At 42.6% G+C, this 17,561-nt stretch overlaps 1 protein-coding gene across 4 annotated transcripts in view; it reads left to right on the top strand.

The window, feature by feature from the left end:
• kiaa0825 (KIAA0825 ortholog) overlaps positions 1-17,561 on the top strand; it is a 105,304-nt gene that overhangs the window by 27,779 nt on the left and 59,964 nt on the right. For 2 of the 4 annotated variants that reach the window (XM_023818331.2, XM_023818329.2), the window contains exons 10-18: positions 5,844-6,034; positions 7,081-7,263; positions 7,706-7,825; positions 8,955-9,100; positions 11,169-11,345; positions 12,887-13,117; positions 13,211-13,601; positions 15,555-15,711; positions 17,185-17,334. In XM_023818331.2, coding sequence (XP_023674099.2) covers positions 5,844-6,034; positions 7,081-7,263; positions 7,706-7,825; positions 8,955-9,100; positions 11,169-11,345; positions 12,887-13,117; positions 13,211-13,601; positions 15,555-15,711; positions 17,185-17,334 — 1,746 coding nt within the window. The remainder of the gene's footprint in view (positions 1-5,843; positions 6,035-7,080; positions 7,264-7,705; positions 7,826-8,954; positions 9,101-11,168; positions 11,346-12,886; positions 13,118-13,210; positions 13,602-15,554; positions 15,712-17,184; positions 17,335-17,561) is intronic. The other 2 variants (XM_023818332.2, XM_023818330.2) reach the window with 2 other exon arrangements.

The raw sequence follows: 17,561 nt of genomic DNA, 5'->3' as shown, positions 1-17,561 counted from the left end.
GATTTTTTGCTTAGCCGGACAACTTGTCGGATTTAAGGTACCTCAGTTTAAATGGTCTTTATCTTCGTTCACTTACAATTGAACTACCTAATTGAACTACCGTAAATCCGACAAATAATCCAACTAATCATGAAATCCAATTCTAGCCCGGTTAATTGCCATTGTTAGCAATATCAGTTGATAACACATTACACACGGTGCTTTACGTATAAAACTCTGTAGCAACACGTCCACAGATAAGTTAATGAGCCACAAATGAGAAGTAGTGCTTAAACAGTACAAAACTACAACTTTCCCTTCTGTTGATAAAGGGCGCAGCCATCTTGGATTCTGTGCTGCTTCGAGATATTTCTCGGATCCGAGAAACGGGACCGCGCATGCCGTCACTTCCGGCTTCAAAACTTGGAATCTGACTCGGAATACGAGTTCCCAGGGCAAATGGAACGCACCAAAACTGCCCGAAATGGGTTGACAGACACATTTCATGGATTTTGAGTCATTCTGTGCTGCAGATTGGTTAATTGCGTTAAAAAATTTTAATCAGATAAATCATGATGATGTATTAATCCGCGTTAACCCGTTAATTTTGACAGCCCTAATATATATATAGTTCTTAAAGGGGGATGATGTTTTGCTATATTGTACTTTATAGTAAGGATGTATAATAAAAACTGTAGATATAAATGTATATATACCTTTGTGCTTAGCAGACAGAAGTAGTTTTTCTTGTTAAACTCCTAAGGTTGTCCTGGCTGTTGCAGCACTGAGCATTATTCTTACTTTCTTGAATGTCCAACAGCTATAGTGAATTTTAAAGTTGCCTTGTAACAGGTAAAGCACCTAAATATGTTTTGTTTCCAGAAATCACTTAATGGAGAATTCACTTAATAGGAAATGTAAATGTGTTAAAATTTGTGGATTGAATTCTTTACTGTGGTTGTACACAGCCCACACTGACAGTGGGATAGCAGTTCCCCGAGCGCTGCAAACAAAACAGACATGTAACATTTAATAGAATGTACAAAATATGAAACAGTTCATACAGTCTGTTGATGTGCACACTTTTTTTTGAGTCTGTTAGCATGAGATTGCAGACTGGCCTGTACCTTTATAACGAATGGCGTTCAAACGAATGGTGTCCAGTGTACAATATGTCACAGAGGATATTCATGGTTCTTCGATGACAACAACAGTATAGATGTCTGACAAGTAAGCTAGCAGAGTGCCAGAAATCTTCCCTGCATTCCTGATGGTTCGCTGCAGAACGGTTTTGTCTGTCCCATTGCAGTTACAAAATCAGATGGTGATGTTATAGGTTTAAATGCTTTCAGTAGTTACTATCTGCTGGTTCAGGCTGACTTTCCTGAGTGCGTGCAAGAAGTACGGCTTCTGTTGTGTTTTCTCGATCAGTGTAGCCCGGTAGTGTTGGACCATAAAAGGTCTTCTGTGAGATGGGTCCCCTGGGGTTTGATGCTGGACACCCCCACCACTGTGGCACCGCTTTCATGAATAATAGTGAGTTTGTTGCGTCATCTCCTGAAATCAATAATGAATTCTTTGGTCTTGTCCACGTTTAGTGCCAGATTGTTCTCTGAACACCATGTTGACACGTCGTTGGTGTAGAGGGCATGGAGGAGCAAGCTGAGTACATGGTGCTGAGCGGACGAGTGGATGGAAGGTGGGGACCCAGTCCTACTGTCTGGGGGTGGCTGGTTAGACAGTCATAGATCCATGCACAGATGGGCTGGCTAAGACCCAGCTCGCAGAGCTTGCTGTAGATCCAGTACAGTTTGACGGTGTTAAATGCGGAGCTATAATCAACAAAGAGCATCCGCACATATGACCCTGGGTGTTCAAAGTAGGTGAGAGTCATATGTAGATTGGTGATGATTGCATCCTCTGTGGATCTGTTAGGTCTGTACACATGTTGTTCTTTATCCAGGGCTTTTGGAGTTTGTGGATTTAATGTGTGAGAGTACCAGCCTCTCCAAGCATTGGTAAAAATGGGGCCAACAATGGACAGTAAACAGTCACAGGGATAAGTTGATAAGTGTGAGATTTAAATACTGCTGCTGGTTGGTCTGCGTGGTCCCTAAGACCTTGCCCCGGTAGGTCCAGCAATGTTCCTTGCATTTTCATCCAAGAACATGTCCTATGGCATGTTTCCACTGGCATACAGGAACCAGGCCGTACCTTAATCCATACCGCAAAGAAACTCTAGTTACGGCATGGTTGAAGCTCACTTCAGTTTTCCACTGCAGAAGGGTCGGTGTTGTCGGGTTTGGATAGTCACAGTGACACAAAACATGTGAGACGCTTATTGACTCTTCGCATGGTATTCATCACGATTTACTGTGTTCTACTTTCTGCTAGCAAGTCTATGAGAATTGCCATGCTATGTTAAGTTTGCTAGCAACAGATACTAACATTAGCTTGCATAAATATGCATTACCAATCCATTCCGTTGCTATTCTCTAGTACTTTCTTTTAAGTGGGTGGGTGGAAATTTTCAAGTTCCAACTTATCAGGAATGCATCAATAGATCACAATGTGCGATGCTCCTAATAATGATTAATATTTAGAATATGCCCTACTTCCCTTCAGATGCATGCATATCTGCGCAGATCACCGGTATCTCTGCATTTCAGACTCTGATGGTGGTGACACGACCAGCTAGCTTTGGTCTCGCTTTCAGACCTGCTAGTAATCAGGGCCATGTCAGCGTGGGTCTGGCTCACATACGTCGTGCATAATTTGCTATGGAAAACCGTCAATTCATATTGCGGCTCGGGTACGGCTTAGTTCTAGGGTATGGTTTGGGTATGAGGGGGGGGGGCCTCCCCAGACCTTTTGTGAAAACGGGCATAAAAGCTTTTAAGGTCTTTGCAAGCTGAGTGTTCCTGCTGGAGGAAGGAGCATTCTCACTTTTGTAGTTAGTGGGACGTTAGATGCCAAGCCAGCAGGTTGCCGTTGTTGAGTGTACTCCCAGTAGGCGAACCATCCCATGCTTCAGCACATCTGACCCACAGTCCAGTTCATTTGAATAGTGGGATCACTCCATACCGTGTTCAGGCAGAGTACGCTTAACCGTGCCCTGACCCGCTCGGAACGGTGGGCCAGAGTACAATTACGCCTCGTTTCCACCAACACGGAGCTGGTGCTGGTGCCGGTGCCGATACTGGGCTGGTCTCGCATGGTTCTTTTTGAGAACCAGCCTGGTTTCCACCAATTTAAAAAAAGAACAGAACAGAAATGCTGCATAGCGGGAAGTGAAAGTAAAGTAAAGGTTAATCTGTATTTCATTTTTTGGATTTATTTTGCCGAACCGAAAAAAAAACAGTTTCCGGAGTATGATTCGTTGCGCCCTGTCTCCATTCCCTGTATCCACTTTTGTCTCTGTAAAGGCTTTATAGAGACAAAAGTGGATGCAGAGTGCACTACCTCTTACACTCTGTCTGTGTATGAGTGAGTTTATTTTCGCTCGCTGTTTTACTGCTATCCTTTTAGGGATTGCGCAATCAAAGAGTCATATCTCTTTGCCACTCAAACACCACAATATTTTATTTATTCAACCTGTAACATATTTATACTTTATTGTTAAACATATTTATCCGTTGTTATTAAATCTGGCTAGCAGATTGATCTTTGTTTTTCACAAAATAAAAAACATGATGTACCGTTGCATCATGTATGTGAATTATACAAGCATTTTAGTGCAAATTAATATTATATGTAAAATATCTTATTTTCAGCTAATACAATCCATACAATTGTAGCTGTTTTATGACGTTTTGTCTCCGTAAAGGCTCTCCGACTGTGTATGTTTTTCTCGCTTTTTGTTTTACCACTGACCGTTTAAGGATCGTGCAGTAATGCTAAAAACAACTAAAAACTGAACTTTGCTGTCCGCCTCATGATTTCTTCGACACTCAAACGCCATAATATTTTATTTATTTGACATGTGACATATTTATACTTTATTATTAAATCTGGCCAGCATATCAATCTTTCATTTTTCTCAGAATAAATAAAAATTATGTAACCTTATTCCGCTAATAAGCTGGCAAGATGTTTCACTGCCAGCACCGCTGTTATTAGACTAACTGTCGGTTATGGATTGAATTTTCTGGGTATACAGAAGGTTTGGACACCATAGGCCGTCCCACTTTCGCTGACGTTACTGTACCACATTCTGAGCCCAGCTTTTCTGCGGTGCCGCGCTGGAGCCATTTTTTCTGACCCGGGCCATTTTTTTGTGGTGGAAACACGTGGAACCAGTGCCGGATTGGGAAAAAGTCCGGCGTCAGCACCGGCACCGCTTTGGTGGAAACGAGGCTTTATTCGGACTCGGGCCTTTTCTTCAGGTTGGACCTGGTTAAACTGTATGACTCCGTATCTCCAGTCCAGAAAGCTGTGTCATGGACCTTCAGCACGTCTTGGACATCTTCAGTCTGTCAGGGTTTCCTGTTTGGGTCTTTTCAATTGTAACATTGTCCATGCAGTACTTATACTGTATATATGAGAGAACAGTTATGGTGTATCCCTCTATGTCCAAGTGTGAAAGCAGGTGCCAGTTTGTAGATTGAAAACTGTCCAGTGTCTGAGCAGAGGCCTCCTCAGGCCATAACTATACTGTCTTTACTCTGGAATACTCTGGATTTGATTATCACTGGTGTGTAGGCAAGGCATCAGGAGCAAAGTAAGGTGATCAGACAATCCCAGATGGAGGAGGGTGCTGCTTTGTGGACATGATCCATAGACATATCAGATAGTCGTATTGTGCTTTCACACCTTGTACCTTCACATCTCTTTTCTGCATAAGCAGCTTTCTTTCTAAAATGTTAACCTCTGATTTGCAACAAACTGCTGAAACAGTTATTATTGATCAGTGTCCTGGAAACCCTTTGTATTTTACTGCGACAGCATCTTCATGCAATGTGTAGAATACACACACACACACATGCACGAACACAGACTAGTGAGAGTGAAGGTCAGGCCGTTCATCTGGAGTTGAGGGCCTTGCTCGAGGTCCCGACAGACATGTGACTATTCTGCTGAGGCCAGCGCTCACACCAGTGACCTTCTGATCACAAGTACAGAAGCCCCGTCCCCTGTGTCACACACCAGCCCATGGCTGCTGCATTTCAGAAGTGCATGACAGTTTAGGCAGCGAGGAGCATAGACCTTCATACGGAGCCCTGGCTGTCTCTTCACCCCCTGCCCTGCACAGCTGAAGCCTGTTTGCTTGGAGAGCCGGGAGTCCCTCCCTCTTGCTAGCATTCCTCCTGGGTCCATGTCAGAGGGTCTGTCTGGGCGTCCATATTGGACTTGGATGTTTGGTTATAGCACAGCAGGAAGCCGGAATCTCAGCAGAGTGAGCTGGGATATTTGGCCCTGCATCAGCTTTGCTTGTTGCTCTTCAAATGAAACATCCGCAGCATCATTAAGAGATGTTGTACATGCTGTTAATAATCACGTTCTGGTCACCACACAAACTCCAGGGCTGTTTCCTCTCTGCCTGAAAGCAATTAGACCCACAGGAAACCAGACTCTCTCTATCTGCCTTGCTTTATTTCCTTCTGATTGCAGAGTTCTCTAAATCTGACCAATGTGTGCATGCAGTCAATGCGAATCACTCAACCATATGTTCTTTTTTTTTTTTTGCCCCTGTGTCAGTTTGCCTGTTTTATTCATCTTTAAATCCATTCCTTATGTAGCTGACATCTATGCTGTTATATAAACTTTAAAGAATTTTAGATTCCCAATAACAGGTTACCCATTTTCAGTGGGCAAACTGTACCTCATATCTTTGTTTTCCAGTGACAGTCACTCTCATTGTACAGGGGGAGAGGTGTTCCTTCTCTATTCAGATGTGGCACTACTTCCTGACTGGCCTCCGCAGAGACCTGTGGGCCATGCTGCCACCGTGGGTGGCCCAGAAGGTGCTTGCTGAAATCCTGAGCGGTACCCTCGAGGTCCTGGCGTGTCGGTACTCTCAAGCCTGCCCCACCTACAAGAGGAGCCAGCAAATCAGGTGCAGATTGCAAAACAATAAGGGGGGCAGCCCACCGTGAAATGTTATTGCACAGGTTCACAGCATCGCGCCCAAAATGAGTGGAGGGTCAGTTTATGCTGTTTCTGATTGGCCTGTTTGTCCCTCCCAGTTGAATTTACATTTGCAAATTATACACAGGTCTAACTTAGTCTACCTAGGGCTCAACCTGATTTTTAAAAATAATGTATTGTTTTTAAATCGTGTTGTTATACTATGAATATGATTTTCCAAGTTTGTATCTTTAACAAGCATTTAAAAGAAGAAAACTCTCTCAGTCCTCTTGCCATTAGATTAAATGCTGAATGCTTTCCTCTGGTCAAAACCACCCACTGTGAAAACAGGTGATAATGTGTGTCTACACATATCGAACATCCCCAGCAAACCCATGTAGTTCAGCACTCCAGATTGGCAGGACACGTTTCCCTTTGTTACCTCTGTCCGTGCTTCATCACATTTGGACTGGCTCCAGCACGATGCATTAGCACATACTTAAAGTGTTTAAATGTGCCGTGAGCACACGCTCCCCCACCGCTGACCTGTGAGACTGAGCAGATTGCCCCGCGAGCTGGGCCTCCATTCTGGCTGGGGTTCCCAGGCTGAACATTGCTATGAGGGCACCTGGTCACAAGCTCCGTAAGATAGCAGGAAAGAGCGCCCGGCAGCTTGCATGTCTGCCAGGCTGGTAAGCTCCTGCGTTCCTTTGCCTGTTTAAGCCCCTCTTCCCAACTGCTGAGAGCCTTTGATGGGAATTCTGGAAGCCGGTGGAACATAAAGATTTTGTGCCAGATGCTCAGCGGACCCGTGACCATCGGCGCAGCACAAAGCAAAGTCCTTTCCTGACTTTCAAAGAACAGCAGACAATGTGTAACTAAAACATTGAAGATACTTAATACCATAACGTCAAGATCAGACAGCATTTCTTTCAGAACTTTAGTATGCCAATAGCAATATAAAGTGTCATACCCATTTAACATTGCAGTGTACACTTCTGGCTGGAGACCTGGTCTATTCCATTGTTTGCACAGGGTTGACATCACCGCCGTGTTACTGGTTGTGGAGCAGCTGGTGTGGAGCGTGTCTAGCAGCCTTGAAGAGCTGCTCCAGCCCAGCAGGACTGTCTGCCCATGGATCTTCTCAATCCACAGCCTGTGCAATCAGCTGCTGGCCGTGCTGGTCCTTGTCACAGCGCCCCTGTCAGAGCTTCACCGGTACTACAGCTCATGCTCATAACACCTCTCATATGAGCTGTAGATCTGAGTCGTCTTTCCCGTCTAGTCTATAGTTCACACGGTTTTGCTTTATGAGGCTTTGTGCACATTCAGCATTCCCAGAGGGCTGTAGATCATTACTAGTCTCCTTACTCAGTGCTCTAGAAACAAAAAACCTTCTGGGACGGAATGGACTCTCTTTGAGTTGATTTAACCCTGCCCATTTTACTTTGTAGGCAGAGTAATTAGCTCATGATAGCCTCACCATTAAGGTTCCTGCTGTTTTGCATGGCGCAGCTCGCTGGTGGAGCTTGTTGCTCATCATCTGTTCAGTCCAGTGCTTTTACCTGAGGAAGAAACTCGCTCTCTGTGGTATTTGCTGAACTGATATGGTTACCTCATATTTGTCTTGTTAGCTACAGCTATTTCTCATGTGCCCCAGATTTTGTCAGGGAGGTTCTGGTGGAATTTCATCCGCTACCACAGCGGCGGACTCAGAGGCACGAGGTGTGTCCTGGCTGACAGCCATCCGGCCGGCGTTGTTTCCCCCGGAGCCCCTGCGGTGCGTCTCCACATTCCTGCTCTAACGTAATAAGTACACAACTATCTTAAATATAAACCTAAACAATAGAATGAAATTTGGATTTCACTCAAAGATCGTTTTTTTCATTTTATTCATATTAAAGGACCCATAAATCTTTCGCAGTGCTGTCACAGAAGTGTCTGGACTAGATATTGTTTATATTTCCGAAATGTGTATATTTGGTATTGATCACAGTCTCCTTCACATGTACAATACTCCTGTGGCCACAGCCTTGAAATGTAATATAAAACAGATGCAATAATCTTTGGAAGAACTTTATTGCATGAATAACATGGTGTCTAAAGTTATCCCCTCTTAACTGGGGCACGAACTATGAAATTCAGATCCAAACTAATCAAGTAGTGAATAGAGCAAGAGATTCACCCTGTAGATAGGCACACTTAAAAAAGCAACTGATGATGTCATTATGTGAAAAATAAGGCTTTATTTATGGACAACTAATTCTTTATGCTCGTTCTCCATTCTGTCCTTATGTTTTCTTCAATTAGCAGGTCAGACAGCTTACATTGTAAGGGGTTGACAGTCTTATAAAAGTGAACAATAATAAAAGTGCAAAAACATGCATCAGTCCAGTAACATCTCATATTACAGAAAGCTGCACATTCCTAGTTTTTGCAGAAGGTCTGGTTTGGGCCAGTAATGTGATTTTTATAATAATAGAGTTGTTAAGGGGGATTATTTTTTAATTTGCTGCGATGCAGGGTTATAATTTCAAACAAGAGCTTTTCCATTTAAACAGTGTGGTGTACCAAGTGCTCCTTTTTGCATCCTTTTCTTTCTTTCTTTCTTTCTTTCTTTCTTTCTTTCCTTTCAGTTTGTTTCTTTATTTCATTGTACTTTTTTGGAATTCGTCAAAGTATGCATATTTCAATAATCATTTTGTGGTTTTGGGGTGCTGCCAGGTTTTAATTGGCTTTTATGTAGCCATGATTAAACTTCATTTCTTCAGCTGCATTTAAGTAAGCAAGAATGGCAGAATTGACACTTAGAGGTTAACATTACATTTATGGTTCAAAGTATTGCATTAAATCCATGAACAGTGGTCCATGTCAGACATCTTAAGGTTTCTACCTTTCTTTGTTTGTAGTTCTAGCACAGTGACATCAAATGAATTTACCACCAAACATCTGCTAAAACTGATGTCCTCTCAGCCCGACTGTGACCATAAATTACTTCTGCAAAGCCTCTTGGACGCTGACTGCATCCTTCTCAGAGTTTTGCTCGACAACTCTTGTAAGAACTTATATGTTTCTGTTTCACATTGCACTTTAATAAAAACTTGACTTCAATAAGATAATTAAATGAATAAATAATAAGATAATTAATAAAATGTATGTGTTATCTATTGATATATTTATTATTTTTATTACCTGTTTTGTCTGACTAATATATATATATATATATATATATATATATATATATATATATATATACACACAGAGAGAGAGCAGTAGTTTTGAGACAATGTTATTTTGAGATGTACACCATAAACTACAGCATCTGTGCATTTATGCATCCATTTTTTGTCCTTTTATATTTTATTGTATACATGAAAAGTGGTTGTTCTGGTCCTGTTTTTTTTTCTTTCAGGTTCTGTCTGCTGGTATAATGGCAGCGTAGAATGACAAAATTGCTAACTTTCCTTTCTATATAGCATCATATTAAGTACATCTGTTGTACTTCTTTGAACATGTACAAGAGCTCTAATGGAACTGGTAACATCTTCCCTATTGAGAAAATGTATAGTAATGGATAGTATCCTTTAATGTAGATATCATTACTGTATCAGCCTAGGACAGTAAAAAAAAGAGAAAAACTGAACAGCAGGAGCAGAAACTGAAAATGTGACCTTTAAGGAGTTTTTTTTTTCCCTGCTAAAACCTTTAAATACTTTTGTGCATTTGCGCATTAATTTATGTTACATCGACCACAATAACAGACATACTCTTTAAAAGTTTTTTTTTGGGAGTGGGGGAGAATATGATCACGTTACATCATACAACTACCGCCATTGAGATCATAGGCAAACTAATTAAAAGCAAATAGCTACACTAGCCGGCAGATACATTGTGTCCAGTTCTCTGTAGCCAAAGATTGTTCAGTGCAGAGCCAGCTACCGCACTCTTATACTATACACCTTAAATAGCCAGCTTAGGCCAGCTTCCAATTAAAGTGCTCCAGAGCATTCCTTTGCCGGGGAAGTATGACAGGTATGCCTGTCGCCCATGCATCAAGGTCATAGGTCCTTGTGAGTGACTGCGAGTGGCTGGGTAAACTCCACAGAGAGGCGGGTAGTTCATTTATCACAACTCATCTAGGCTTCTGTAATGGGATCATTATTAAAAAGCCAGGTAGTTAACCTGCAGTGCTGCTCAGCACCCCAAGTGGAAATTAATGTTGGACCTTCCCTTAGCTGTTGACGTGATAGTATCCAGCGCATCGTCCCCTTAAGGAGCAATTACCAGCCTGACAGAGTACAAGGCACTTCTGTTATCCATATAATGCAAAGTAATGGAGTGATTGTAGGTCAAAGGATGTTTGACCACTTGCTGCGCCGTGGAAAAAAAAAATCAATTTCCATCATTCCTTCACTAGTGGATTTTTCCATTTCTTATTAAGCCGGCAATATTAAGGCCCCATCCTTTAATACGGCAGGTAATTCAAGTCTGCCATTTTAAAACAGTCCGACGTTTGTCAGGAAGCTGAGGCCCGCGGCAGCCTTTGCCTTCCATCATGCCTCCTTTCGGGGGCTCTATCCCGCTCACTCACTTATTCAAACAGCTGTCATCTCCCACAAAGACTGACAAATGCTGGAGCACGGCCACTGCTAGCTAACTGCTGCTACCCTCTTTAGCTCCCCTCTGCCTGCTTATCCTCCCACAAGGACATGCTGTCAGAGTGCATTCACTGTACCTGCTGGACACCTGTCCATAAGGTCCCCTTTCAAATGATTTTTATGATTTTACCCTCTTTCGTATGGGAGGACCTTGAAATAGGTATTATAGTGTAGGGCACTTTTAAAGCCTTGTTTTAATACCAGAATTTTGAAAGACTTGTATGCTCTGTGTGGTCGTACCGTCTGTATTGATTGCCTATTGATCTTTTGAACTTTGTTTCATCACTAAAATGCCAATTAAATTAAAAAATTAAATTCAATTAAGAAAACACACACACACGCTTACAGTACATTCATACACACACACACACACCATACCCCATTTTGACAGCCATTGTCTAGGTGGATTTTTGGCTCTTGTTCAGATACAGCTAGAAGTTTTTCTATTGTTATTTTTCTCCTCAGATTTCTGCATTGATGATAGCAGAAATGACCCCGATAGCCACAAGCATGGTGATGCTTTCATGGAGGCTGTTTTCTCTGTGCTGCTTCCCCTAAACAACATCCCTGGGGCCCTGACTCTTGTACTAAAAAACTACTTTGACAAGAGGCGCTTATGGGATTTTTTGTATAACATGACAGGTAAATCAAATACTTTCATTGTATTTCACGTGTTGTTGACCTCTTTTTGAGTTACAAATGTTGTGAGGTCACATTTCTCTAGTTGTTTTCCCTAACAGAAAACAGTGGCAATGATCTGAATCCACATTAAAGAGAAATATATATAGACTGACATAGCAGCAGACAGACTGACAAAAATTCTGATGAAAATACAAAATATTACTGTTTTCTTGTACTTGTTTAAATTTTGATGTCATTCATAGTAACACAATTTATGTGGCTTTCCGTGCGTGATTGTAGATTTGTGTGTTATGTGTCCTGGGTTATAGGAGGCAAAATGAAACATTTCCTGTTGCGATAATGGCTGCACACCAATTTGGTGCTGAAACATAGACTACAATTATTTCTTGACACTTCTTATTGGGAATGCTTTGATTTTAGGTTTTAATCAGAACTCCTGTGGAGATAGTCATTCAGTTTAGTATTTTTTTCCATCCCACATAAGTGCTAATTATTATTGCATAAATTAGACAAGTTTAAGAGGATGGTTTACATGAGACTGAAAAGACACAGTGCTTAGCTTGGTCCAATAATCTCAATGTCATTGTTAATTTCTTCTCCTGCTTGAGTAATTAGCTTAGTTCCTAACATGACCCCTGACGGTAGAAACATGTTGTAATTGAACTTTAGATAATACATGTTCCAGACAAGATTATTAATCTTTTTACATTCTGGTCTTTTTCATTTTTACAGCAACAATTCTACTCTTATGTGTACTGTGTTTGTTTGCAACATAAAATACTTCAGTTTTTCAGTATTTTATATTTTACATCAGTATTTATTTTGAGCATTTAGCTATGTTTTTTTTAATCATTCCTCAACTGACATACCTATATATTCAGCTCATTGGGAAACTGGAATTAATTAGATCAATTATTATGCCCGTACGTTTTTTCATTCCTCAGGTATATTGATTTCTGCTTTACGTCTTTTAACAAAATACCTATTTTACGATTTCATGGATTCTGGCATTCCACAAAATAGAAATGATTTTACAGAGAACATTAGTCAGTACTGGTAATGTCAGCTTAAAGGAGCTTTGCAGCGTCAAAGCCCAGTGTGAGAAGCTGAAAGTTGTCAAGACATTTTGTTGTAGTACTTATTTTTATGTATTATTTGTTTATTATTTGTATTGATGTTTTTATGTTTTAAAAATTGGCTAAACTCTGTATAAAAATGAATTATCAAAAAGATACTGAGGTTAAATAGCCATGCCTCACAATGCATTTGCCATGATAAAATGATCTACTTTTTTGTGATTTAACTTTTTTTAACTGTCTTATGCTGAAACTTATAATGTGGGATTTTAATGATTTTTAATCCTTCAGTTTTATAAGATGATGTAGCTACTGAATTTAATTTAAATGTATTAGATTTTGAAGTGCTTTGTGAAATATGCCCCAAACTTACCTTTATAAAGTCCGTACTGTAGAAGATGTGCGTGCTGGACTCTTAAACGTTAATTACGCTTGATGCCTCTTGTCACCCATTCTGTCTTGAAGCAGACGAGGGTCCAGCGAGGTCGGCGGTGCTCAGGTGCGTGAGAGCAGCACTGAGCAAAGCGGTGCTCAGTATCGTCAGCCACCTCATCGCCATGGTGCTGGACCACCAGGCCTGGGAAGATCTCGCTACCTTCTTGCCCACTCAGGGCCTGCCTGAGAGTGTGCTGAGTAAAGTGCCGAAGGAGTGGCGTTACGTGGCCCCCAACGCCAGGGGGAGGCAGGCCAGCAAGGGTATGTATGCAGCATCTTTCACAATCAAGGCGATTGAGGATTTTGAGAAACAGACATGAGCATAATCTGTCCCTGCCCCGTTGTCTCTCTCAGGTCACGACGAGCTCATGATACAAGCCCTTTCCTTCGTCTTTGCTATCCTGCCCTCCGCGATAGCCTCCCTACCCCTGCCTCTGCGCTTCCTGTTCTGTACCGGCGAGAAGCGCGTTTCCCAGCATGCCGAGCAGCTGAAGCGCACAGGCCTGCTGATTTGGGGTTTAGTCAGTTGCCTGTGCCAGGACCTGAAAGAGGGTGGCAGGCTCACGCTGGATCACAGGGCCGCGGATAAGTTGGCATTGGTCAGCGAGTGCCTCCAGAGTGCTATGGGCAATCAGAGGGGCGGAGCCAATCCCGTGGTGCAGAAGGTGCTTCAGAAGCTAGAGGAGAGCCGGCCCAATTGGACGGTGATGCAGCTGCAGAAGGCCCGAAAGCTGTGTGCTGGGGGGTAAGGGCAGCCGCGGAGCCATGAAACGCAATGACAATAAATAATTAGCTGTCTGCAATAACTGATTTGATTTTTGTTTTAGTGACATAACTTTCTTTCTTGTGTGCTGTATTTTAATATTGAATCTTTCATCTGGATGAATAAGCCCAATGCATATTTTAAGAACTTGGATTGAATTATGGAAAATATCAGTTATGACAAATCCTGTTTAATTACGAAATCCATGTGTATAAAACAGACAGCTAGTGCATGGTCATAAACTCATCAGACCATTTTTAAGTGACGGACCCCAACTTTTCAGGAGGTAAAACCTGGCAAAGTCACAGACATATTGATTCTTATGACATATTATTTAGAACAGAAGAAAACAGAACATAAATAAATGAGTAGATTACCTCAAGTGTTCCAGGAAACGCTGTGGATTTAGTGACAGGAAAGACCAAATAAAAAAAGGGAGGGTTAAAGGAGGAGTGATTATGTATCACCTGTCTCTGGCGTTCTCCAGAATCATTACTATTCATTAAAGTAACCTTCACTCTGAAGTGACGCCTGAGTTGTAAACAATCAGAGGACAGTGCCTCTCTGAGAGTGAGCTCGTGAGTCCCAAAAATGAAGCAATCCCCATCTTTGCAAAGTAATTTGTAGAGGAGAAGATGATTGTTTTCCATTATGGTGACCCTGACTTGGCTGACTGGATGCATACACAGATTAAGATGAATGCAGTTATTCCTTGGCTGAGGTCTGCCTCTTTCAGGGCACATTCTCTCTAATGACATGATTGATGGGCTGTCCCAAATCCAGAAAGGAACTCATTAATCACTGCGCTGACTGAATCCAATCATCTGCCTCACCTGCACGGTGATGGACAGGAAAGGATACAACACAGGTGCTGACAGCGATACACTCTCTGGACCAGGGGAGACCTCGACTTCCTCAATGTCAGCCCACTAAAGGTGCCCTGGCACCAGATGCGGTTCCTGCTTCCTTATAATTAAAAAAGAGGGGGGAAAACGAGGAGATGAGAAGGAAATGAGAAGGGAAACCGTAACCGGATGTTTGTGTTGTTTTTTTAGCTGGTTATCGGTGATGGTGCGGTTATGAGAATCTATAGTGAGATGGGATGTATTACACACACACACACACACACACACACACACACACACACATAACCACTGCACTTCAGGGTTTGTAAATTATCATCTGTGCTTTTTTTTATTGTTCCAGATCTAATACTCAGTTTTTAATTCTACACGGAAATAACTTTGGTTTTGTACCAATACTTCGTTATGTAAGGGTACCATGTACAAGAGACTGATAGCAATTGTTTTGCAAGTGAATTATCAAATGAAAAGTGAGAGTGGCCGTGTTGTACCATTCAGATCAGCCAAAAAGAAAAACAATTAAAATCTTACAAGAGCTTGATATTTGCAGCTCTGACAACAATAGCTAGTTATAATCTCAGTTGTTTTTAATTTGTGCACCCATGTAGGCTGCAAGGCAGCAGAGTAGATAGTGCTTCCTTTGTGTTAGTGCTCTTCTCATGGCTCAAGCACAATGGGAGACTGATAAGTGGATTTTGCAGGGAAATTGTTTGTTCCGGCTTGGGCATGTTTAGCTGTGTATCTCATTCGCCAGCTTTCAGCTGCTTGCTGCACTTTTAACTCGCTTGCATTACTACATGGGACAGAATGTACTGTCCGAACCACGACCTCAGATTTAACATGGTCTCTTATTGGATGGCCTAAAGACATCATTATGCTTGATATTTATCATTACGTGTCTCACATATTAAATCCCTACGTTGTCTCTGAAGGCGCCAGGCTGCTGCAGGAAGCTGGGGGGGGGGTCTTTAAACCATTGGAGGCCGGTGGGGTTTTAGATGGAAAAGTGTATTTTGGTTTCTGTCCTACCTCATGCCGCCATGCTCTCTCCCCCTCCCGGTCCCTCTGTCAGCGTGTTGGAGTCGGTGCAGGCCGGCGTGGCGCCGGGGAGAGGCGGTTCGCCTGAACTGACTGAGCAGAAAATAGGCCTGATGCTCCTGGAGGTCTGCCACCAACCAGGTGGCAGCGAGAACCTGAGGCAAATTTATCACATCATCCGACTCAATGAGGTAGGGAAACGGTCTTTTTGCCGAGCAATTAGGTGTGTGCTGGCCTGAGGCGGCGCCGGCTCGCAGCTAAGGGTTACATGAGGAGCTTTGCCGGCCCACAGATGCCCCCTGTCCCCCCGGCCCCCGCCGCGGCAGGGCGCTGCCAGCTCGGGGCACGAGGGCCTCAAGACGGGGGGGGGGGGGGGGATGCCTGTCATGACATCGCTCCTCCACAGTGCTGCTGATGGACACAACGCTGGCGCCAAGTGGCCACCGTGACCAAAGTGAGGATTTGCAGAATGCTGTGCAGATTGCTGTGCAGAATGCTGTGCAGAATGCTGTGCAGATTGCTGTGCAGAATGCTGTGTATAATCAGGAATCCTGAAAAAAAAATATATAAAAAAGATATGACTGAATTACTAAATGTGAATCATAAGTGATAACAATCCCAATGATAAGATAAGATGATAAGATAAGATGTGGGCAGCAGTGGGCTCATGGTTAGGGAGGTGCACTTGTACTTGAAAAACTGCTGGTTCGAATCCCGCGACCAGCAAGGCACCACTGAGGTACCCTGAGCAAGGTACCGCCCCCAAGCCCTGCTCCCCGGGCGCTGAATTAGCTGCCCCCTGCTATGTCACAATGTCACATATGGGTTAAATGCAGAGGACACATTTTGTTGTTGTGCACTATGTGCTGTGGTGTGTCGTCAGTGACCACTGATCACCTAATTAAAATTAAATTAATTAAGATAAGATAAGATGAACTTTATTAATCCACAAAGGGAAATCTCAGCATTACAGAAGCAGTTATAAACAGGATTAGACAATAAACAGACATTTCCCTTATATCAGGGGTTTATTTTAGAATGGAAAAAATATGTGGGGAAATATCTGATGCATTTGCCTGACGATGGACTGTGGGTGAGCACTGGTGCTTTGAGCTGTAAAGTCTGTACAGTAGAAAGGTTAGAGTCACCACTGGTGTCCAGTAAGGCCTCAAGCTGCAGCCCCCACTCACCAGATAAGGTCAAAGGTAGGACAGGACGAGTGGAGAGGGGGGAGGCCTGGCAGCTGTGAAAGATGGATGTATGTCTCGAGTTTCGATGCTGCGCCCCGTCGCCAGCTCACCCTTAGAACGGCCGAAGAGAGGGAAATTAGGAAGAAAGTTATGATGAAACTTCTGGCTGTACTGCATCTATACATATCCTGTCCTTTTGAGTGTCCTTTTCACATTCTATTTCTGTACTGTCTGATTAATTTGTACTTTTGAAAAGTCATTAATTTTGGGAATGAGGGAAACGAATCATATCTATAAAAATAACGATGAAAACATTGGAGAGGCGCTAAACACTTGAATTGTCTTTTGGGTCCCCGTGTGCAGCAAATGTCCAGGTTCCGTTTTGGAATAGGCGTTTTTTCCGTTATATCACAGCTTCCTTCCGCTGCTGGTGTATCTTCTCGCTGGCATTTCTTTTCGTTGTCGTGTTTGAAGGATCTGCTGAAGGCTCAGCTAGAAGCCTCCCGGGGCCAGTCAGATGCTCCTCAGAGGATGGTGGACTTTAGCCTGGCCAGTGACCCTCGTCCACCAGACTTCAACCCGCTGACTTGTTTTCAGCACATCGGGTTGAAGGAATTTTCACAGGTGGGTGAACTGTTGTAACGTCTTATAAAATAATAGTTTTTGATTTTTCAAATGCATAATACTCAATAACTAATTCACATTTCTTCTGCCATTCTGTAGACTTATTCACTTTTTGAAAGGTATATAGGTACTTTGGCACAGCTGGTACCTCCAAATATTTGAGTGCATTTAACATTAGTACCATAATATTGTAGATTACTTGAACATGATCTTTTACGTGATTTTTT

The sequence above is a fragment of the Paramormyrops kingsleyae genome, chromosome 2, assembly GCF_048594095.1.
Source record: "Paramormyrops kingsleyae isolate MSU_618 chromosome 2, PKINGS_0.4, whole genome shotgun sequence".
In the NCBI taxonomy this organism is placed as follows: Eukaryota; Metazoa; Chordata; class Actinopteri; order Osteoglossiformes; family Mormyridae; genus Paramormyrops; species Paramormyrops kingsleyae.
This window is presented reverse-complemented; position numbering and strand designations above follow the sequence as displayed.